Source organism: Camelus ferus, chromosome 18 (genome assembly GCF_009834535.1).
Source record: "Camelus ferus isolate YT-003-E chromosome 18, BCGSAC_Cfer_1.0, whole genome shotgun sequence".
NCBI lineage: Eukaryota > Metazoa > Chordata > Mammalia > Artiodactyla > Camelidae > Camelus > Camelus ferus.
In genome coordinates, this window is record NC_045713.1 from 36141389 (window position 1) to 36166307 (window position 24919).

Here is a 24919-nt window from a genome sequence, read left to right on the forward strand (position 1 = left end):
TGGTGTGATTCCCTTCTGTAAATGATTTCACAGGCTGGCAGGGCACTGGAGGCGGCTACTTGGGGGTAAACTGCACGTGTTCCAGGTGATAAGGAGGGCGATTTGGCTTGGGGACCTGACCTATGGGAGCAGAAGGGGAGGACAGTTTGAAGTTAGACCATTTTAAGCCCCCCTGTTTTACCTCTAGTCCCCTTAATCCTGGGGGAAAAAAAACGGAAGGCAGTACTTAAGCTTGAATCTTGATTTCAGGGTGAATACCAGAATGGGTTCTTTGATAACTTCATATCAATTTAAACATTGGTGATTGAGACTTTTAGGAAATAGAAGTCCTTCCCTAGGAAGTGACGTTGCCACTTGACCAAGAGGGAGAGGTGATCATCCATAATACAAAGTGTGTCGGACTCTTTCCTATTGATGTCCACTCAGTTGACCCCAAGGGGTCTGGGAGAAGGGGTGACGTCCTCTAGCACTACAGCATCTGGCAATGAACTGAGGACCGGAGGCCACCCCCACCTACAGGTGAATGGGCCAGAGGACTCAGGTTTGGCTTCATCTTGTAGCAAGGAGGCCTTGAGAACCACACCGACCTTGTGAGATTTCGCTTCCATGACTCAAAGAATAACAGGGCACTGAGTATGGATGCTCAGATCCTGTGAGAGACTATTTTCCGAGGAGCCCAGTGCAGGGCCAGCGATTCCTGCTCTAATGGTACGTGATTCAGGCCCAAGGAGGGCAGTTTCTTGCATCAGAAGCCCACGGACAACTTATGGACATCATAAGTGGTCCAGAGACCCCAGGAAGCACAGGAGAACATTGCTAAATCCTCTTCACTGAGAGGAGTGCTTGTTGATCTTAATTTAGACAGACTCTAGAATCCTTTGTCGGAGGGGCTCCCACTCAAGGTGGGCTAATTTAATAGTGACAGCATAAATGGAAAAAGAGTAGTTCTAAGAATTACATGGTTTTAAAAAGAGAAGCACTATAAAACAATGGAAAAACGAAAAATCATTGTGTTAATTGTTCCAGTAAAGAACATCTAACCACGCACATGTTTTCTTCACCCCAAACATCATGATAATCCAGAAGTCAGTCAATTATTAGCTTTTGGATTTCAAAACAGGCTTTGGAAACTCATCCTGGAAGGATTTTTAAATATTTCTTATAGTCTGAAAACTAACCTCTGAGTATCAAAAGTGAAGTCCCAGAGGGCTGAAGTCATAAAGTTTCTGCAATGATTGATAGATTTGCGAAGAACAAATGAAGAGTCAGATAATCTTGCCCTGGGAGATAAATTCCGTAACAGAGGGAGGTCAAATGGACAGGGGCTGCGGCCCGAGCTCCTAGGGGCTGAGGCTGGAGAGACTGCTTAGAGAGGACTTGAGTCAGCACAGAAAGGCACCCCCACCGGCAGCCTCTCTGGGGTGAGCACTGGGGCAAGGGGGAGCCAAGTCCAGGCTCACAGACCATCTCAGTCACTGCCTAAGCCAAGGGCAGCCTGGGCCCATGCCCAGAAGCTATGTGGCAGCCTTCGTCAATGCCTGCATTTTCATTTCTCAGCAAGATGGACACATCTGTGACTCAGACGTGGCCCAGCCCTCTAAATTACTCTAGTCCCCTTAAGCCTGGGGGGTAAAAACGGAAGGGAAAGCCTTAGGAACCCATCCTGGCTGGAGGAAGCACAGGGTTGAATATTAACCTAGTTTAAAAAAAAATTTTTTTCACGTTTGATTAACAAGTAGAATTTGAATAAAAAGGAGGCCAAGGACGCAACATCCTAGGAGAGGACACATGAGCAAATGTCAGATGTTCTGATGGGACGAAGAGGAAACCAGTCTGTAGCAGGGGAGGCAGAGCGGGGAGTAATACATAAATGTTAATGTTTGCTTTTAACATTTGTTTGTATGCTTTTTCATTATTTTAATGCATTTGCATTTAAAATTTGCCTCTTCCAGCTTTCACTTTATAATTGACTATTTCGCACCTTTTTTTCTTTTAAGGAGTGCGAAGTTCTTCATTTCTTCAGGTAGAAGTTTCATTGCTCCAAATCGTTGAGAAATGACTCAAGATGTATATGTTGCTCTTTATAATTTCCCCCAGAGGGTAAAATAAACTACCTGCATTCATTAACTCTGTTCAAAAATTTTGCACATCACCTGCAGGAAATTCTCTACTGGTATTCTCAGAAATTCATTATTGGCCAAAAGCCTGGAAATCATTGTTCACTTTAGTATTACTTATCATTATGGAGCAAAAACAGTCTGCAAAAACTTGGCAAATTATAATTTCTGCCTGGCGGGTTTATATCTTACTGTTCAGTGTATTAATTTAATACTTCATTTCCCTTTATTAAGTCCTCTAAATGTTATTAAGCGTTTTTCCTGGCATTCAACCCATGCATTAACTGACTTTTTCCCACTTTCTTTTAGGAGCAAAAAAATAACATAAAGTAAGATAGGCCAAAAAGTACAAGAACCTTTACTAACACACTTATTTTTCCCCGCTAAGAACATTCTCCTAATCTTCAATTTAGAGGCCTGCTGTTGAAATCAAGTGAACAGGGAGTATTTTCACTCTGGTTTAGTAGTTTCTGTTTCAGATTTCCAATTGAAACCCTTACACAGAAGACCATTCAGGTAGAATGATCCATGAAAATTTAACAAACCTAAACTCTACAGGTAGCTTTATTTCATTTGTTCTATTCCCATTCATATTGCAGAACTAAAAGCTAAGTGCTGGGTACAAGGAAGGGAATTCCATCTCCCACCTTCCAAGTTAACTTCCTGACCATTACTTACTATTCCCATTATATCTACAACAGTTTGATTATAATGTTGAACAGACAGTGACCTGGGATGAAGACGTACTATTACAGAAAGGGAGCCACAGAAAGATCTAATGTGACCTTACACATGTGTGTATGTACAGTCCACAAACAGCATAGACATATACATGTTAGCTGAACTCAACTCCAGAACAATCCAGCTAATTTTTCAAACACGTATTAGCAGTTCCTTCATTAAATGTGTTTAAGGAAGTCTATTCCACTCAAGACAGCAGGAGAGAATTTAAATTACGGGAAAAAATGAGGGAACTCGAGACCAAAAGAGCCACGTGACTAGTGGATGGTGGGAGAAGCAGCTTCAGTAACTTGCAGTTGAAGCTCAAGTTGGCCTCCTCAGTATTAATGAAAGGAATCTTCATACTGCATTTTTTCCCCTATTTTATGCTCAAAAAATGATTTTTGAGAACTCAGGAACGATTTTAATTCTAAATTTTTAGCTCTATGAGAGTACATAATACATAGGCAGTAGACTAAACCTTTGCAAGAATTCATTAAGTAACAAAGAGCACATACAGACAGATAAGGACCACCTGTATTTCAACCCAAAGTAAAGGCATGAATCTTGCATTTGCAATAAAGATGATTAGGAAAGATGACAGGATGTAAATCTCATTTCCTTTAATATTTCCCAGAATATTCATACCACCAATAACACAAAACAGCCAGAGTCATTTGCAGTATTTAACTAAAATTCATTTATTTTTCATTACACGAAATCACATTGCACCCAAAATTTTATATCCATACATAACGTTTAAATTTTGAAGTGAAACAACTGGTATTGCTTTTACAAGCCTTTCCACCCAAAATATGAAAAAAGAGTAGTCTAGCTCCATGGCTCAGAGGGACAGGACACAGATATGAGTATTAAAAAATGAACAAATAGTTATTCATCGTGAATACTAAAAAGGCAGTATTCAGACATAGCAGGTGTCTGAGCAACTATCTGACCTCAGTATCGAGGTAGAGTATCAGTCTTGACCGAGCCCTTCACTAGGAAGCATAATCAAGCACTGAGATGGTCTCAGCTCCAAAACGGCTTACCGTCTAACTGGAATTAATTCTCAGTCCCCCATATTCACAGAATTCACAACCTACATCTCCCATCCACTGTCAACCTAAAGTGAAAATGTAGTCAGTTCTGTTATTTGGCAATGACCTGGCTATCTGGCTGAATTTCCATTTTCAGGTCATACAGATGTGTTGTCCTATACAGAGGAGTATGAGTGGAGTAGGAGTGGATGACCACCTGCATATTATGATTTCAGGGCTCCCAGAAAGTGATGTGCAGAGTAAATCTGTAACAGTTGTGAGCTGGTGGTCATCACCCACAGGCAGCCACAGAGCATGAACCACAAACTATGGAATACTAACATACATAAAGGGGGGATATTATTCAGGGTTCTCCAGAGAGACAGAAGCAATAGGATTGTGTGTAGAGAGAAAGAGATTTATTATAAGGCTTGGCTCACATGATTATGCGGGCAAGGCTCAAATTCTGCAGGGCGAGGCAGCAAGCTGGACACCCCAGAGAATTTAATTAAGTTCCATGCTGAGTCTGTAGGTCTGAGAACCAGGCAAGCTGACACTGCAGCTCCCATGTGAAGGCCGACAGGCTTGAGACACAGGAAGAGCCTATGTTTCAAGTCCAAAGGTAGGAAAAAAGCCAATGTCCCAGTTTGAAGGCAGTTGGGCAGTAAGAATTCTATTACCTGGGAGGAGGCCAGTCTTTTTGTTCGATTCAGGCCTTCAACTGAGTGGACGAGGCCTTAGGCAGGACAATCTGCTTGACTCAGTCTCCCAATTTAAATACTTTTGGGGGTAGGGGGAGGTAATCAGGTTTGTTTGTTTGTTTGTTTATTTCTAATGGAGGTACTGGGGATTGAACCCAGGACCTCATGCATGCTAGGCATGCACTCTACCACTGAGCTATACCCTCCCCACCCCCAATTTAAATACTAATCTCATCCAAAAACACTTTCAGGGAAACACCCAGAGTAATTTTTGACCAAATAACCCTGTGGCCCAGTCAAGTTGACTCATAAAATTAACCATCACAAAGGGTAATTTAGTGGTTTGGAGAAGGCCCAACTACCATGATTTTATCCAATTCTCAAAAACAAACAATACAGGCTTTGCAGAGCTGGGGAGGGGTGTGAAGAGATGGTTTTTGGAGGTTATGTCAGGGCATCAAAGCCCACAAGTCTTAACCATCTCCAAGAAAACACAATTTTCTAGGCCTGGGGCCAAAGCATGTGAAGGTCTGGGCTGTGCTGAGCGTAAGACAGGACAGCTGCCTGAATACAGGGTGAAGATGAAAGGACCATCAGTCCAGACTCCTCAGCACCAGTCTGGGCCGAAGAAAATGACAGATGAGAAATCCACAAATTACCTTCAGTCACTCAACAGTGTTAGAGTTTCCACCATGTGCTGGACACTGTGTGGGACGTTTCAGAGACAAATATGAATAAGAAATATATTCTTCCTTCCAGTAGCTCAGTCCGGTAGGGAATACAAACATGCAAACAGATAAAGATCATCCATTGTGGAAAGTTTCACAATACATTGCAATGATCTTTGCCTGGCTGGTGTTTCGTTTTTTGTTTTTTTTTTTCTTCAATTTTTTAGTTGAAGTGCATGGCTGGTTTTAATGCAATGGGAAGTGAACGTCATAATGTAAAGTGTATCAGAAGTCTCCTGACAAAAATATACCCTTTTTTTCTACCTCCTTTCAGCACAGCAATAGTTCCTAAAATTCCATCCAGAGATTCGTTTTTGTTAGCAATTAAAAAAAAACAAAACAACTTAGCCATAAAGGCTGTAATCCGCATCTCAGTGAGTTAGCTTAATAAACCTACTTTTCTAAATGTAGCTCAAGTCAGTCACAGGAGAGAATGGGAGTTTGGAGAGGTGAGGAAGAGATGAGATCTGATCTGGAAGATACAGCACTAAGTTGGAGAGAATGCAGGACAGGGCATCCAGAAGAACGGGAGGATCTCTGAAAAGAAAGTGGACACCGCAAGGTCAAAATCTTCTGGCACGAGAACCCATCAGGTTTCTAACACTTTCAGAAGATGAACCTAATTGCAAATAGAAGCTGCCTCCAGAATGTTCCCTCACTTCAAAATTCTCTCTAGGGCTGATCCTTCTTCCTTTTCTCCCCTCTGGGGGAAGAAATTCCAAAATAGGGGTCTCTGCTACCATCTCTCTAAAGCATAGCTGTCATGTGACTTAAGTAGGCTGGTCCCTATAACCTCATCACAATTATTCTGCCCCCTCCCGCCAGCCCCCAGTGTCTGGGTGGCCGTGGCTGGGGAGGGATGAAGTACAGGAGAAGGGGGCTTATTATGGCCACTCAACAGGGAAAGAGGACAGAAGGTATGGACGAATAAAGATTTAAGGAAAGACAGACTTACAATGGGGAAGAGAACTAAAAAAAGATACGCTTTTAACTGATAAATACCAATAATGTTAGTCAGCTGTAAACCATTCCCTTTTATTCACTTGGTTGGCTGCTGTTTACAGCTCTTCATCCGTTATCCTTTATCTTTAAAGTCCAGATTTCCCCTTTCACTTAATGGCCATTGACAGTATTAAAAGAATAATTTTCTGTAAATCAACTACACTTCAATATAAACAAATAAATAAATAAAAACATTTTTTAATATTTTTTTTGGAGGGGGGAAGTAATCAGGTTTATTCATTTGATAGAGGTACTGGGGATTGAACCCAGGACCTCATGCATGCTAAGTATGCACTCTACCACTGAGCTATATCCTACGCACCTCAATAGTTTTTTAATTGCATTTTCTGTGATTTGGTTTCTAAATATCGGTAAAACTAGATTAAATGTAGCCAATGCAAAGTCATGATCTTCAGGCACAAAAATCCATTAACTTTCTAATTCTTTCAGGAGATGAACATAATTTTAAACAAAAGCTGCCTCCAGAATATATTGTTAAGCATGTTCTGGATATAAGTGGTTTTGGCAAACACCCTGCAGAAGTTCACATAAAATTCCACTCAACGTAAACTGCCCATCTTGCAAAAGAAAATATTTTTCAATAGCTTCAAATGAATCCTAAAGGATGACGATTCTTAGAAGAGATATAAAGAAAGTATATGAAAGTATATAGCAATAATGGATGAGTTAGAAATTGTAGTTCTGGGTTATCTACCTTAATTAAAGAGACTACTTTTTTTTGTTTTTGTTTTTGTTTTTTTTTTTGCTAACCTGAAGAGACTTTTAGTTCGGTTTTGGTTAACATAGTTGATCTGGAGGCCCTACTTAGATACAACCTGAACACCAAAGTTAAATCTCTTTATCAATACATTTTATAGTAAAAGAAATAAAACATTTTCTTCGAAGTATTAAAAACCAAAATTGGAATTATCACTGAAGTACTAGAATGTGAAAATGTTTCCCTCTTTGAACTAAATCTTTTGTAGTTGTAATTCCTTTCATCCATTAAACAGTTTTCTTATTTTGGCCCCAAAAGCATCCATACAAATAAGATAAAATTTTCCTAAAGCACCCTTCATTTTTATGAACCCTTAAATGCCAAATTTCACTGACTGTGTACTGGACAAATAATCAGTCACTTTGTCCGCTGAATCACCTTTCTGATAGATTTTGAGGAAAGTATTTTTACATGCCACTCCCATGCTTGGTATTAGAAAATTTTAAACACATGCAAACTCTCACATTGCCTAATTCTTTCCAACCAAACCAAACTATGATATAGATAAAGGAATGACTTTCATTAATTTTCCTAGAAATGAAAAAGACTGATAGGTTTGCAAATTATGCATCATTTTTAATTACAAGTAAGCTGGACAGAAGCATCTGCATTATTCAAAGCTGAGGCACAGTCACTAGTCTGGATGTACTTTTTAAATAGTAAAACATGTCATGTATTGTGAAATAGCTTTTCTGTTGTATCAACTACTTTTAAAACTATGCAAAACACAAATTATTTTAGAAATAAACTATTTAGAAGTTTCCTTACTGTTGTCCTAATAATGTAAAATATATTAACACCTATTAAATTGAAATAAATCATATACTTAGAAGTTATATACTTATGACATATAAATTTATATTACAATTTATATAAATTATATGCTTAAAATATTTAGGAATACATTCTTAAGTTAATCTTAAATATAAATTCTGAAGATAAATATATTAACATCTCAGCACTTCACATCCTTACATTTGTGAAACACTCCACTGGAAGCAACAGAATAGTGATGCGATTCTTGGATGAAAATTGCTAAAACTTCTTGAATTATTCACATAATTCTTAAACCCACTGGTTTTGAAGTTAGAAAAACTGAGTAAATCTGAAAAACTGGATTGAGTTTCTCATGTCTGCCTTAAAGATTACCTATAAAGATTTGTTAAAGCACTAATTTAAAAATAGGACATCACTGTGAATTTTGGGGTAACTATTTTCCCTGGAACTTTATGAAATAGAATTCTTCCTTCCAAAAGAAAACTTAATTTTTTTTAGACACTTCAGTCAATATATTTCTTTTAAAAGCCAAATACTTTTTATATTTCTTTTTTTTTTTTCAAAATTTCTTTCTTTTTTTTTATTTTTTAGGGGGAGGTAATTAGGTCTACTTATTTAAAATTTTTAGAGGTGGTGATGAGAAGAATTGAATCCAAGACCTTGTGTATGCTAAGCATGCGCTCTACCACTTGAGCTATACCCTCCCCCTCCTTTTGTATATTTCGTATGTCAAGGAAATTCAATGTTTAGCCAAGTAAATATGCTGAAGGCTAAAAAGCATTAAAGAATATTTAAAAACTATAAAAGTAGAAGACATCAGCCAAATACATTCTGTACAGAACACAATGATCATACACAGTTTTGTTTTGTTTTGTTTTTTGATATAAAATGTACTTGCAGAACCTTAGTATCAGCATAACAATAAGTTACACAGTATTTTAGGGGAAAACCTGGTGATTCAATCTTCCTGATCGAATTCTGTGTAAACAGAAATTTACTATAAGGACTCTTTTTGTTATAAAAGGTAATCTGATCCAAAAGTGTTTAGGAGATAACCTGAGACTTCAGAGGAGAGATGTATACAATCAAAATGGGGGTTCCTTAAATCAACTGGCAATAAAATATTAGGCTAGAAATAGTGATTGTAAAACGCCACTTTGCCACTGTTATTGATAGTAGCCAAAGTATTAGAGAAGTAATCCTTTCAGCTTAGAATGGGAAAAAAGGGAGATGCGAATAAAATTGAAAGTTATCATCACTAGTTAAGAAACAATCGAGTCTATAGAATAGTAATTCTTCAAAATGGAGTACACAAGTGGTAAGCGAAGTATTTCATCTGCAGTCAATCCACTGCCTTTAAAAAAGTAGTCACTTTCAGGGAGTTCTCAACTTGTCACTTCTGTGGGGCCTTTTCAACCTCACGTGTCCCCTTTATACGAAGGAGAGTGAAAGCTGACTTCAATGTGCCATCACCACCCTGTTGTGAGAAGCAGAGGAAGGTGGCCCACAGAAAACCACAGAGTCCAGTGTAAGCTGTTCTCCAGTGAACGGGAACAAGGCTGAAGTTGGCCAGCTGTAACATAGAGACAGTCTTAGGGCTCCACATAAACCAAACCCACCAGTTAGAACTCTAAGTGGTTTGAAACTCACCTGTACAAAAGGCCAGTACATCAGACCGCTCTGGAATAAAGAAAAACTTTATTAGAATGCCTTTTAATCACACGAAACAATCACACAGTTCATTCCATAAAGCATTAAGAAAGCCACGCAGCTGGAATGTGGAGGTGGTGTTATATTTCAGGCTAAGCTGATTAAATTAGACTATTTATGGTCTCTCGAGTGGAAGAGGGTGGGGAGTTGTACAAAAAGCTGTTAGGCACAAGCATAAAGATTTTTATTAGCTATATTCACAGATCTACAATTAAAAGTCTACCAGAATCAGGACCAATTCCAGAAGGCAACTGCTTTTAAAATAACAACATGTTATTTGTATATTATAATTTTCCTGTTTGCCCAAGCAAATGATGCAGGGATATATTTATAAAATACAGGATCATTACTGAATTTTTAAAACTATAGACCAAACCATTCTTTATGGTGATTTGCTAATAATATATTCTAACTATTTCATGCTATAGAATAAGTTTAGCTTTTAAGATGGATTTATTTTAACAGGCTTTAACCTATACTTATTGACAAAAAGGTCATTATTATGGATTTTTTTTGAAAGATAGAGGTCTTAATATGTAAATTATATCTTTAAAAAAAAAACCTAGAGATTTTTCAAATAGTCCCTATGACAATGTAATATAAAGGTGGTATTGTTTTTTCTTTTCTTACCAATTTTTATTTTCTAAAGTTTCTACGATAAACTGTTGCAATAAAAGCTATTAAAAGTTTAAAGTATATACTCATTTAAGAACTTACTACTTTAGGAAAAGCTATCAGAAGATTAAAGCCATCCAAACATGACTTCACTTCTTCACAGCAGTTTTCTTCCTGCAGGGTGTAGCATCACCTAACGTGCAGTTGGTCTTGGTCTTCTGTGCCATTCCCCACAAAAAGCAAAAGGGCTCCTCAGAGAAATGGCTGATTCCAGGACCAGGGCAGGGCAGGTAAATGTACCAGACGAACCTAGAACATCTTTTATGACTTAATGTAAGGAAGTGGCTTTAAAAAAAAAAAAGGATGGGAGTAGGGGTTTGTCCAAAGGACATAGGAGCCAACCTGAAGGGACTCTCATGGCCCAAATCTGGGGTATCTGCACACCAAAAATAATCAAACACAGCAATGAATTATTAGCCATTGGAAAAAATGGGAATCCCTGAATCCATGCTGATAACAGAGAAATAAGCAAATAAACAACTAGGAGAGAAAAGTGGGCTCTTGCTTAGAGGATGCTGAGTGACACCCAGCAAATGTGGGTGGGTCACCCTTGGATATGTCCTTGCCCACTACCCCTACCTCCAATCAATCAAGACCTGCCAATTCTGCCTAAGTATTTCTCAAATCATTCTTCTTCCTACTGCTTATTTCTTATGTGAACTTGGTTACAATAACCCCATAGCTGGTTTGTTTGTTTGACTGATTGATTTTTATGGAAGTACTGGGGATTGAACCCAGGACCTCATGCATACTGAGCATGCACTCTACCACTGAGCTGTCCCCTCCCCCTAAGTCTTGTTCTGGGAGATCTTCAGGAAAGTCCCCAAATGGTGCTAAGCAACAGATGGCTGGTACCCTCTTTCTTCTCAGGAGGATCGATTCAACTGACTCATCTGGAACCACTGTTTTTTAAAAAGGGGTGCAGAAGTCCCCATGTTTCTGCCCAAGAAAGATAGCCTGTGTGCCTTTGCTAAGGTAGGAGAATCTGAAACATCCGCAAATCCTTGCTGAAAGCCCCTTTTCTTTCATAATTCTGCTTGCTTGGTCTTCGTATGAACGTCAGATGTACCTATCACCACAGGATCTATGACATAATGGGAAAACCTGTTCCTTTTTCCAAAATAAAGCAGAAGAAAATCACATTTGGATGTCACCCTGGGCTCACAATTTTTGCTCCAAGGTAAGTAACAAGAGTCCTGATTGAGGTGGGGGGAGGGGAGAATATAGCTCAGTGGTACGGAGCTGAGCATGCACGGAGTCCTGGGTTCAATCCCTAGTACCTTCATTTAAAAATAAACAAACAAATCTAATTATTCCCCCTCTGTAAATAAATAAATAATTTAAAAAAAAAAAAAAAGAGTTCTGAGCATTTTCCCCCTGGAAACAAGAAGGAACTGTCCTCGGGTAGAGAGGCCCAGGGGAAGCATGTGGCTTCCACCCTCCTCATCACTTGCCTCCAGCCATCAAGCGGGTGATGCTGGTTCTGACACTCAGGATCTTTCAACAGAAGATGCTAGAAGCAGAGCAGGTGATAGCTGGGGGTGGCACGGCACTGCTTTTGATAGGGAATTAAGTAGATGTGAAGCCCTAAGCCAGTCTGTGCACACTCTGGAATGCTGAAAATTCACCTCGTTGTCTTTAATAGAATCAAACATGCTCTAGACCAGCGCTGGAAAGCATCCCTGACTTTGCCAGGCCTTGAGGACACTGCTCAGTAAATCTTCATTGAATAACTGAATTATTTGTTGGACTGGATTATATGTATTTGTACTGGGCACACAGTGCAACAGTTGACTTGCTTCAAGCCTAGGAATAACCCTAGGAAACATCTTCCTTCTCTGTAAATACCTGTGTGATATTAAGAAGGTGCCTTTCATAGGGACTCAACAGAATGCACACCTGGAAACATTGGCTCTAAATGTGGGAACAATTCCATTATGCCACTCACATTCTACTATTCCTTTTTTTTTTTTAATTATAGTCGGTTTACAATGTTGTGTTAATTTCTGGTGTACAGCATAGGGATTCAGTTACACATATATATATTCCTTTTCATGTTCTTTTTCATTATAGGCTATTACAAGGTATTGAATATAATTCCCTATGCTATACAGTAGGATCTTGCTGTTTATCTATTTTATATATAGTATTTAGTATCTGCAAATCCTGAACTTTCAGTGTATCCCTCTACCTGTCCCTTTCCCCTTGGTAACCATTAAGTTTGTTTTCTAGGTCTATGAGTCTGTTTCTGTTTTGTAAATAAGTTCATTTGTGTCATTTCTACTATTCCTATTTTGCAATAACCTATTTGGCTCCAAAATTTACTGTGATCACTAACAAGAGTAAATATAAGAACGTCAGAGGTCACTGTGAACACTGAATAAAATTCAGAGACACTCACATAGAACCACTCTTAAAGCTCCTCATTCAACTATATCGAAACAAATTTAAGATCTGTCAAAACATTATACCCTTGTGCCAACCAACTGGAGCCCTAATTTAAGAATATTTTTATTAAAATGTATTTAACATGAAAAAGATACAAAGAGATCTTGGTTGCTTCTTCAAAAGTCTGTCTTACCATATATGTATTCCAGAATTTCTGTCTCAGGTCCAAAAATATGTCGTCCTTTCGCTGGAGAATACTCATACCTATTTGCAAAAACAAACACCAAAAATATTTTAAAAGAGTCAATAGGAAGAATCCTGTATAAGAGGTTCATGTTCAAGTTTTCTATTCCAGTATGCAAGGTAACCACCACTCTCACTCTCTCGCTATGTCCCTTCTGGCCCAACAGTGAAAACAGAAGATAAACTCCATCCTAAAACTAGGTATATTTTAAAGCAATGATAAGTATTAAGTGAGAAAAGCAGGGCACAAAGTATAGCAGAATGATTTTTTTTTAAGCTGTAAGAGAAGTCACAAAACCCACAATGTTAGCGTAGTGGGACTATTTGGTGACTTTTCCTCTCTCCCTTCAAAACGTTTTGTGAAATGTTTAAAATTTTTAAATTTAATTGCCGCCTTTTACAAAAAGGCTGCAGGACCTTGGGTGTTCCAGCAACTACAGACTTTCCATCAAAGAAGCTTTCTAATTGGAATCTGAAAGCAGGACACCAATTCAGCGTTCCGAAAAACATCTGGAAAACTTTCAAGAACCCTGAAAAGGAATTCAGGGAGCAAAGACAAAACCTTCCTATTTTTAGGAAGGGTGTAAAAATAAAGAATGCTTTAAAAATTCTCCCCCAACTAGGATTAAGAGGAAGGGAAAATAAGATCTTTTTGATCAATTGCAGGGGGTTCTTAGAACGGGACTCATAAGAAAACCCAGCCCAGTTTATCGGTAATATCTCCTTCCACTTACCCAGTACTAATTAAGGGCTAAGCTCGTTAGGTTCTTTCACATGACCCTCCTAGCCCTCAGCTGAGGATGGTAGAGTTACAGAGGAGGAAGAGCTTGGGGAGGTTGACAGCGGTCCAAGTCCAACCTAAGTGTGGATTCCAAGCCAGACTTCGCAATCTCAACTACTCTAGCTCCCAAGGGGCCCCAGCACAAAGATACAGGCAATTTCCAAGTCTGAAGTGCTTTAAACATGCAACTCACCCCCTGCCCCCTTACCCCTTTTTTAATTTGAGGAGAAGGAAACCGGGGCCCAGAAATCGGAAAAGCAAAGCAAAGAAGCAGTGTGGGCAGGAATCCATTTCAGGGTGCCCTGGGCTTGACCCATAGGCCCCAGAAGCCCTGTTCCTGCAGCACCTTTCCGGTTTCAAGCACGCTGAAACCTCCATCGGAATGAAGACCATGCCATGGATTGTGTTGTCTTCAGACAAGTTATTTATCCCCTTTGAGCCTCAGTTTCTAAATCTGTAACATAGGAATAAAGTATCTGCCTCACTGGGATTGTTTGAGGATTAAATGGGAATCTGATTACTAAACGCCCAGCCCCCAGGCTCCCAATCCCTTCATGAAGAGGCCACTGCAGTAGTAGGCAGGAGAAACTGGTTTGCAAATCTGGTCTGGAAGTCACACCCTGGGACCAGGCAGAGATCTGATAAACTAGGCAGCTCCTGCTCTCAGGTCTTCTGTCTCCTGACCTCACTGACCCCATCGGCCATCTGGCCGGCTGGCACTGCATCAGGCATGTTTCCTGTGCAGTTGGACTCTGGCCCCCCCAAATAAGACTCACAGGGCAGTGGAGGTTCCTTCAAGGTCGTGACTTGACCACTTTGACCAGGTTAGAAAAAAGTACCAACAGCCAATGCCAAGGTCAGGCCCAGGGCCCTTGAATTTTCTTGGAGGATGGGTGCTTCTCCCCTGCCCACTCCCTTCCAGGAGATAGAAAATGCTATGAAGATGAAGGCCACAGAGCCCCTTCTATTGTTTTTAGAATTTAGGGCCCCAAGGAAGGTTCCCAAAGTCAGGCTCTCAGGCTCCAGGCTGGACTTTCGGAGGAGGGGGTTCCCTGGGACACTCACAGGTATAGAATCCTCTCGTGGCAGGGGTCTGAAGTCTCTTCACATATTCTGTGGGTTTTGACCCTAAGGGGATGGGGTCCCCCTCCCTCCACCAGGCAGGTAAATCTTGTTAGCAAAGCAGGACTATGGCCCCGAGCATACATTTTTCTGAGAAAGTAGGCCAGACCTCAGATTCCACCGGCTCTGCCCCTACAGTTCTGAATCCCCTCACATTTTGTGCCTGAGTTGGAAAGGAGGCCGCTAGCCCCAGACAGGAATTTTCCAAGGAGCAGGACAACTCCCACCCCACAACTTGGTCACAGGGGTTGCAGCTGCTATGGTAACTAGCTGGGGATCTCATCATTTCCATGGATCTTTTTCAAGAGGAAATAAACCCCAGCCCTGCTTCTCTCGGTTCCAGCCTAGCCCCTGGCCCCCTGACACCTACAGACCCAGACCACGTGCAACCTCAGCATCCCAAAGAAGACCCTGGCCCCTGGATCCCTGCCCTGCTGGACCCAGGCCCCCTAACCCCTGGCCTCTCCAGCAACCACCTCTCAACTTCTTCCCCCTCAATCTGTCTAATCCACGGTCCCCAGACATCTTAGCCCTTGCACCTCGACCTCCATCCTCGGCCCCGACCTTCCCACTCCCCTCAAACCCTGGTCCCTGGCCCCCAGGCCACAGGCTCCTGCCATGTCCCAGCTCCTTGAACCCCCGGCTTCAGTCCCCTAGTCCTGGCTCCCGGCCCTGTCACCAGATCCAGCCCCTTCCCCCAGCTCCAGCCCCGGGACCCACCCCCACCCCCTCAATCCCCATCACATCCCCACACCCCACCAGGCTCCTCACCAGCGTAGAAGGCAGAGATCGCCACCGGCCCGCCGAGCGCCTGGTCGCACAGCACCTTGGCCAGGACCGCACGCGGCGCGCGGCCTGGCATTGAGCGCTCCAGCAGGCGCAGCCACACGTAGTTGAAGTTTGCGTGGAAGGCCACGGCCACGGTGGCCACGCGCCGCGTCTGCTGCCAGTCGGCGGGGCCACCCCTCAGGCGCTGCTGCAGCGCATCGCCAGCCGAGAAGAGCGCGGTGTAGAGCAGCACGTTCGTGGGCCACGGGTAACGCCGGACGGCGCGCGGGAGCGCCCGCCACCAGCCCGCCATGCCCCGGCCCTGGGCGCCCGCCAGCCACCGCCGCCGGCTCCCGGGCCACGCCCGGCGCCCCTGGCCCCCGGCCTCCCGCGCGCCGCCTCCCGCCACCTGCACCTGCCTCCTCCGGATGCTGGAAAGCGATTGGGCGCCCCGCGCACACCCAACCCGCGCCGTCCAATCCCGTGGCCACTGGTGACCATGGGGGCTGAGCTTTTGAAACGCGGCTGGTGCGCATAAGGCACGGTCCCCTTACGTGAAATGTCCACAATAGGCAAATCCATAGGGACCGAGAGTAGGCTGATCATGGGCTGGGCGACGGGCAGCGATGTAAAGTGACTGCTCGCTGGGTGCGGGGTTCTTTTTTGCGGTGATGAAATGTTTTGTAATTAGTGATAACAGTTGCACGGAAAACCATTGAATACACTTTAAAATGGTGAATTGTATGGTATGGGAATTGTATCTCAAAACAAACGAACAAAAAGGTTAAAAGGGGGGGTGGGGGGGAATTGAGGGGGAAAAAAAGAAGAGCTACCAAAACTCAGTTACCAAGATGGCGATGTATTTTACATGTTTACATGCAAAGAATTCACACTTTAGACACACACAGACTGATTGTGTAACGGTCTTTGGAGACATTGTCAGAAATTAAAATTTGAGCCCTCTCATGAACGTGAGGTGGGGTTCCTTGGGCCCACTGCCTTCTCTTCAGAGTTTGTGCCTCAATGAATATTACCTCCCCAGCTCCCAGGCACTGTCCCAGAAGCAGGGGGTCATTGTAAACTGAAACAGCACATGTAATCTCTGACCTCATGAAAATCAGTATCCCTTTGCTTCCTTTCCCCTCTTTTTCCTTCATTGTCACATCCAATTCCATTCTCATTCTCTCTCTCTTCTATTTGTTTATCCTATTTTAGTTAATTATTAATTTGTTTTCATTTTTAACTTTACATTTTGAAATAATTCCACTTTTTACAAAGTTGCAGAAATACTACAGGGTCCCCTATACTCTTCACCCCAGCTTCCCCAAATATTGACATCTTACATAACCATGGCACAATTATTAAAGTGAGGAAATAGGCACTGATGTAATACTATTTCCCAACTTACAGATTTTATTCAAATGATTGCCAGCTGTCCCACTAAAGTCCTTTCTCTGTCTGGCATTCAGTCCTGGATCGCTTTGGGTTGCACCGAATTGTCATAGATCACCTTCCTCTCTAATCTGGAGCACTAACTGATTATTCTACAGATTGTTCCTCAATTTGTCAACCCTATTGTTATGTGCTGAATTGGATGGAATGGGCCCTAATCCAGTCTGACTGGCATCCTAGTAAGAGGACATTTGGACCCACAAAGAGACACGATGGCTGTGCACGCACAGAGGAAAGACGGAGTGAGGACACGGTGAGAAGGCAGCCACCTGCAAGCCAAGGAGAGAGGCGTCAGAGGAAGCCAGATCAGCTGCCATCTTGACCTTGGACTGCTAGCCTCCAGAACTGTGAGAAAATTAATTTTTTAACCCACCCAATCTGTGGTGTTTTTTTCTGGCAGCCCCAGAAGACTAACACACTCATTCTCTTCAGTTCTTGGGAATCTGCCAATTTCTGTGTTCTTTGACCCTTTCTATCTGCCCATATGCTGATTTCCATCCCTCTGCTTTCCCGGTCCTAGTCCCAGACAAATCTTTCCGTCAGACGTCCCCCAGCTAGGCAGGCTCCTAGCTCACACCTTTCTTTGTTTATTATTTATATTCCCCTTGTATTACTTTTCTAAAGTTGTGGCAACGAGTTACCTCAAGTTTGTTGTCTCAGAGGCTTTGAGGTCAGGAGTCTAAAACGGGTCCTTGGGCTGCTTTCCCTCCAGAGCCCATGGAAAAGAGTCCATCTCCTTGCCTTTTCCAGTTTCTGGAGGGCACCCTGCACTCCTGGATGTCCCCTTCCTCCATCTTCAAAGCCAGCAGCGTGGCATCTTCCAGTTTCTCTCTCTCTGTCATCCCACTGTCACACAGTCTTTTCTGATTCTGACCCACCTGCCCTCCCCCTCTTAGGAGGACCCTCCTGATTACATTCAGCCTACCTGGATCGTGCAGGATCATCTCCACATCTCAAGATCCGTACCAAGGGTCATCTAAAAAGTCCCTTTTGCCATCTACAAAGTCCCTTTCACCATGTAAAACAACATGGCCACAGGTTGTGGGGATTAAGACATGGGAGGTCATTGTTCATGTCTTCTCTGTAATGCTTTTGATCTACTGGCAATTGATCCCATTCGCTGAAATCAAACTACCACATTTCTCAACACATTTAGACTCCAACCATCCATTGTCCAGGCAATGGTTCATTCATTCATTCAATTGATCAATATTCATTGAGCACGATTATGTGCCAGGCACTAAACTATGTGCTTGCGACAAGGATTTGTATTTGCAATGCTTAAAAAAAAAAAACAAAAAAAACAAAAAACTAATTCCTGCCTAAATTCTAGAAAGGTAAGGTCTTCATTAGGAAAAAAAGAAAATCTCCCTAATGATTCCTACACAATTCCCTCAACCAATATTGCTATTGAGAAAAACAGAACAAAATTGGGGACTGGAAGCAGGAAAGTAGGATGGGGGAGGGATTAGGGTTGCCAGGTAGAATACAGGACGCCCAGTTACCTTTGAATTTCAGATGAACACCGAGTAACTTTTTGGTGTAAGGATGTCCTGGTGCAGTATTTGGGACACACTCACACTAAAAAATGTTCACTGTGCATCTGAAATTTGAAGTTAACTCAGCACCCTGTATTTTTAAAATTTATTTTGCTAAATCTGGCAGCCCCAAAGGTATGGGACCATCATTCACGGAGAGCCAACTGCATGTGTCAATTCTCCACGAAGCACTTGGAAACATGAGCTCATTTCCTCCTCACAGAAACCCAGTGAGGCCGGGGATTGGTAACCATCCACAGAGGCATATGTCCTCCAAGATCTATGGTGATCTTTATGAAAGAACTCAGACATATTTACTTAATGGGAGTTGAAAGAAAGAGAAATGAATACTTCGAAGGCTGAGATGGTTCTACGTGTATTGCTGTATACTTGTCTCTTCCCAAAAGCAGTAACAGATGCAGTAGTTGAAGACGATCTAATTCAGTAAAGACGCTAAAGAACCCGCCTGGCCTTCAAAGGAGAAGAGATGCTCTAAGATAAATTAATTCATTACAGGGATGCTTCATCATCAGCGCAAGCTGTGATTCAGAGCCCTCTGGCAACAATGAGGCAACACATTGATGAGACATTAATATCCCTGAACAGCAGGGGATAACCAGGCAACACAGGGCTGTGTTAAAATGTAAAAGAGGAGTTTTGTTAGGAGCTCTTGCAGTGGGGAATAAAGTACTGATGTGGGAATTGAGCTTCAGTTTACAACTAAGGGCCACATTAAACATACATTAAGATGATTACAAGGAAGCTTATGGTAACTATTATTACTTCATTTAATTTCATAAATGAATCAGGGCTTAATAGGAACCACCAAGTGGGCTGCAGTGTCTAAAATCTATCTTCTCTTGCTGATCAGAAATTTCTGCTGAAAAACAAAAGGCTACTATGCTTAAAGGCTCCAAGCCCAACAGGTCTGTTTTCCAATAAGCTGAGGAAGCGATCAGCTTCAAAAAAGGTCATGGAAGTTCCTCCAGTCCCTTCAATATCACCTCTGAGACAAGTTGTCTCTGGGGCTGTAGGTACAGAGCCAGAAACTGAAGCAACTATCTACCTGAAATGAGGCTGGCAAAAAAACAAACAAAAAAAACTTATCTAACCTTCCTCTTTCATGATTTTCTCATCCACCTACCCCTTTATTCCAGAGCCCTTCATTCTTTTCTTTTTAATTGAAGTGTAGTTAATTTACAACGTTGTGTTCATTTCTACTGTACAGCAAAGTGATTCAGTTATACATATATATTCGTTTTCATATTCTTTTCCGTGATAGTTTATTACAAGGTATTGAATATAGTTCCCTGTGCTATACAGTGGGATCTTGTTGTTTATCTATTTTACGTACAGTAGTTTGTATCTGCTAATCTTAAACTCCCAACTTATCCCTCCCCGCCATCACCTTTCCCCTGCAGTAAAAGAGCCCTTCATTCTTAATGGAATTTCTCCAGCATCGATCTGAATGGAAAGGGGTGCTTTGATTTGAAGCTGGGTGTGCCCAGTAAGTACAAGGTTTTTGCTTAGTATGGCCAGAGATGAATAAAAAGAGCTATGCTTTATGCAAATGTTAATACGATTTTCTTTTTTAAGTATTATTTTTCTTTGGATGGTTCCTGGTGGGTGGGATTGAAGTTATGGAGGTGGGAGTGGGAGGCACCAGCACTGCTGACTCCCTTTCTGAATGTGCACAGGAGAGAGAGATTGGGGGCTTCAGCTGGAAAAGTCAGGAGGGCAGGTTAGAAGGAAGAGGATACAAGCCTGCTTCCCACCAGAGCCTGAACGTCTCCTGTTAGCAGAAATGATATGAAGTGATTTTGTCATGAAATCATGGCATTTCAGCTCTGATGTGGAAAAACTATGCCTAAGAATTCTCTTTATGACATAAGCAACTCTTACACCCATAACATTGGCACCAACTATGTGAAAGATCCTTGGATCCGTATGATCATTTTCAGACCATTTGGACACTGGCCGGAGTGAAAACAAAGTACTGAGGTTAGAATTGTATCCGTCCTTCACTCTTGTTTTAGAAGTTTCGAACACTTCCCTGGCCTCCTATCCTGCCCCCAGTAGAATACTCAAATGTGGCAACAGATTTTTTTTTTAACAGGGATAGTGGATATCAGAGATGCCACTTGCAACTTGGCATTTTGAAATTGTGCCATTTGGAAAAACTATTTGAAGTAGAGTGTTTCTCTGGTCCAGGAATTCTGTTTCACCAGCTTTATTTCAAGTAACTATTCTGCCCACATTCGCGTGGGATAATAGAGCAGCCAATTAAATTGATCTCATTAATTTTTCATTGTTAAGCTTTGGGAAAAGAAATACCCTTTTAAGTCCTCCTAAAATACATAAAGAAGAGATAAAAGAAAAATCCTGAAATTATGAAAAACCCAGCATTAGAGATAGCTTTAAATATAGTGTATATTCAAATATGCAAACAATTAAGAATTTCCACATAAAAGGTGGAATTAATTTCAGAGTTTTCTTTTCCGTTTATGCTTTTTTGAACCTCTGAAGCTTCAATTACTATAGAAAATGTCAGACTCCACTGATATGTGGAAGAAATAACTAATTAGTAAAATAACAGTTTAGAGATGATCTTAGTACTCTGATCCAATCAGGAGAGAGACATCACATTGTAATTAGAACAGGGAAAGCTTAATACAGTCGATTCTTATTACCTGAAGTAGTTACATTCTGTAAACTTGTTAGGAGCACTAAATTAGCAAACGCTGAACCATTACTCTTAGGGGAATCACAAGGTTAATTTCCTTTGAGTCTCTGGTCACATTTCATCAACTGATCAACACATAACCTTGCTGTGTATTTCTGGTGGATGTATTAACATGAACTCTCAGTCTACAACATTGTAACTCCTGCCAGAGCAAAGCTTATCAAACAAACACAGGTGTTTTCTACAAAACACACTTCAGAGCCTGCTTGCACTTGGGAATGCTCACAGTGCTGCAGAACTAAGCTGCAGAGCTGGAGGACCATTTTAAACAGTTAAATCACTGACAAAAAGCACAGAGATATGGGAAAGTAAGCACTAAATAGACTGTAAAAAGGATGCTTGTTTGAGAGATGCAACAAAAGGACCAGGCATCACTTTGTTTGACTGTGGCTGGGAACATGCAAGCTGGGTGGTTCAAATTTTTTGCTGCTCTGAGCATGTGTGTCAGGAGTATTGATTTGGGAGATCAAAAAAAATTTTAACAAGTAAGTGAATTTGCAATTATGGAGTCCCCATGTAATGCTTACTGACTGTATAAAGAATTGTTCACAGGGAATTGGAATAATGAGGGATTGGGTTATAAGAGAACTCTCAGGAGTGTAGAAACAGCAGATATGAGGACCAGCCACTACCTGTAGGACTGAGATAAAAAACCCAGGGAAGAACCATGAGATCCTGATCTTGCTGGGCAGGCACAGCCCTGACTCACTAAATGGCAGAGATACCAGTTGCTATAATGCCCTGCCAGCCAGTGGAATTTGCTGGAGATCTGCCGTCTAGGGTAAACTGTTGTGGGATCTCATTGGAGGTATGCTGCTACAATACAGTGACTTATAATAAGAAATAGGTCTGTGTCCTGTTTCACAGAGTTTCTAAAATGCTTGGAATTTCCTGAGTGGTAAGAGCACCCAGAGCATCTTTTTATCAGACTGTTTGGTCTTCTGCCCTCTGTACCTGAAATAGCTCCAGAGCCTTCAAACTGTGTGTCTTATTATTCCTAACAAGCCCTCCTCAACCACACCTGAGTTTATATTAATGAGGTGACTTTTGGACCGCCTCTAAGGGTGGAATTGTTGCAGGGGAACCAGTCATGCCACTAGAGGGTTGGAACTGAAAGTTCCAAAGTCGGGTGAAGGGGACTGAACCAATCACCAGCGGCCAACAATTTAATAAACCACGCCTATTTAACAAAGCCTCGGTAAAAACCCAAAAGGATAGGGTTCAGGGAGCTTCCGGCTTGGTAAACATGTGGAGATTTGAGGGAGCGCAGCCGCCAGAGAGGGCATGGAAGCTCCGAGCCCCTTCCCACAGACCCTGCCTAGGCATCCTTTTCATCTGGCTGTTCCTGAGTTGTATCCTTTTATAATAAATTGGCCATCTAGTAAGTAAAGTGTTTCTCTGAGTTCTGTGAGTCACCCTAGCAAATTTATTTAATCTAAGGAGGAGATAAAAGAAACCTAAGATTTATATCCGGTTGGTCAGAAACACAGGTAACAACCTGGACTTGTGATTGCCGTCTGAAGTGGAAGTCTTGCGAGACTGAGACTTTAATCTGTGGGATCAGACACAGTCCCAGGTAGATAGTGTCAGAACTGAGTTAAATTGTAGGACACCCAGCTGGTGTCACAAAACTTCTTGATGAGTGGAAAACCCACATACCTGGTAGGAGTGAAGTAGTGTTGTAGTAGAGTGTTGAGAATAAAGGAGACAGAGAAGGAGTGAGTCTTCCCTTACATCCAGGGGACGCTGTGCTGGGCATTGAAGGAACCACCAGCAAGAAGCAGGAGGGAGGGGTAGTGGTATAGTTCCGTGGTAGAACTCATGGTTAGCATGCATGAGGTCCTGGGTTCAATCCCCAGCACCTCCACTAAAATAAATAAGTAAATAAATAAACCTCATTACCTCCCCCCAAAACAAAAACAAGTAAGTAGGATATTCTTTTAAAAGAAAAAGAACCTGGAAGCAAAACCCTTTCCTCCTGCAATGTCTCTCTAGCACACTCTACTGACAAAACTTAACATTGTGCCAGCTGGCAAAGGAAAAATATTTAAAGGGTTCAGATCCATTTTTACAGAGCAGGCAAAAAGAATGTATTGGAGTCAGGAAATGATAAATTAATAACTAGCACAAGAACCATTTAATGTTCTCTTTTGAAGTGACTCTAGAAAATGTATGGAAAACAAAAAAAAAAGAATTATTAAAATTAACATTTTTAAGGTTATCTGCTATTTCCAACTTTGATTATTTTTAATAGTCTTTTCCATGTATTCATATAATTTTTCCTTAAAAAATTAGGCTTATACACAGTATTTTCTTTTGTTGTTGTTGTTTTTTGTTGTTGTTATTTTAGGTCTTTTTTTTAGGGGGGAGGTAATTAGGTTTATTTCTTTGGTTAGTTATTTTGATGGAGGTACTGGGGTCTGAGCCCAGGATCTTATGCATGCTAAGCATGTGCTCTAACCACTGAGCTATACCCACCTCTTGCCATACATGGTATTTTCTTAGCAATCTTTTTGAATTAACAACGTACCCTCTTTCCATGTTAATAAGTAGGTTATCTACATCACTGTTTGTAAAAGTGTGTCTTGATCAAGTTGACCATAACTTAACCAATTTTTATTATATTGTTGGATATATAGATTGTTTAAAATTTTTTACCACTATAAATAATGCTGCTATGACATTCTTATAGGTACATCCTTAACTATGTCTTCAGTTAAAATTTCTGGGAGCAGAATTTTGGGGACAAAAAATGTATATTTTAGGGTTTTTTGTTGTTATTACTAAGTACCAAATTGCATTCAACTGGATGTAATTAAAATCTATAAAAAGTTTCATAAAAATTTGAAATTCTACCAGTAATGCATGAGAATATTTTTTTCTACTCCAATTAACAGTAGATGCCATTATTAAAAACAAAAACACTGTTAATTTGATAGACAAAAAAATTCACTTGCTTTTTGCAGTTTTCAGTCACTAGTAGTGTTGACACTATTTCATTTTTATTGACCATCGACACATGATTTTCTTTTTTTATATTGTCTGTTCATGTCTTTATTGATTATTCTTTTGGGGTACACAATGTTAGAGAAGGCTGAATTCTCTCATAAAATATAAATAGTATGAAACAAATGAAAGATAAAATTACCTTTTTATACTATTTCACCTTTTTATAATGTCACCTAAAATATTCAATATACTTATCTCAAATTCTACTTAGGGGAAGAAAGTCTTAAACATAAAATGTAATTGTGTTTAAAATGTTTGTACAAAGTTTTTTTCATACAGCTGCATCAATCAATATTTGCTCCAGATTTTCCAAGACTTCATGCCCAATCCTGCTCCAGCGATCACGAGGTGATGGTAGAGTGTGAATTGTCAGAGGTGCCCAAACATCAAACAGAGGTCCTTTGAGTAAGAGAGAAATTGACAGAAATGCCTTCCTCAAGGTCTTGAAAATTTAATAATAAATTGTTGATGGTAGTAGTTGGTTTTGCTTAATTTTCTTCTATTTCCAGCTAGTTGTCACTGAACAAATATGCTGAATGTTTTAGAACAAGGATTTCAAATTTACAGCCCAAGGCATGGATTCATTCATAATTTACTCTCTATTCTTTTATCCTGTTTTATTTTCTTTAT

At 41.0% G+C, this 24919-nt stretch overlaps 1 protein-coding gene and 1 non-coding gene across 5 annotated transcripts; both read right to left on the reverse strand.

Annotated features, from left to right (window-relative positions):
• Positions 1-3513: 3513 nt before the first annotated feature.
• On the reverse strand, positions 3514-15948 carry MPV17L (MPV17 mitochondrial inner membrane protein like). 4 transcript variants are annotated; one of them, XR_004312802.1, is made up of 5 exons: positions 15551-15948; positions 12789-12897; positions 10288-10503; positions 9511-9540; positions 5753-5840 (listed from the first exon to the last, which is right to left on the reverse strand). XR_004312802.1 is itself a non-coding variant. In XM_032460989.1 (4 exons), exons 1-4 carry the CDS (start codon positions 15858-15860, stop codon positions 5721-5723), a joined length of 531 nt encoding a protein of 176 aa, XP_032316880.1. In that variant the 5' UTR covers positions 15861-15948; the 3' UTR covers positions 3514-5720. The 4 variants fall into 4 exon arrangements, 2 of the variants coding, with proteins under 2 accessions (XP_032316880.1, XP_032316879.1); XR_004312803.1 differs by lacking the exon at positions 5753-5840 and adding an exon at positions 9328-9433; XM_032460989.1 differs by lacking the exon at positions 10288-10503 and having other exon boundaries at positions 3514-5840; positions 12827-12897.
• TRNAA-AGC lies at positions 4710-4781 on the reverse strand. The gene has a single exon. It is a non-coding gene; the product is annotated as a tRNA-Ala (tRNA).
• Positions 15949-24919: the final 8971 nt, after the last annotated feature.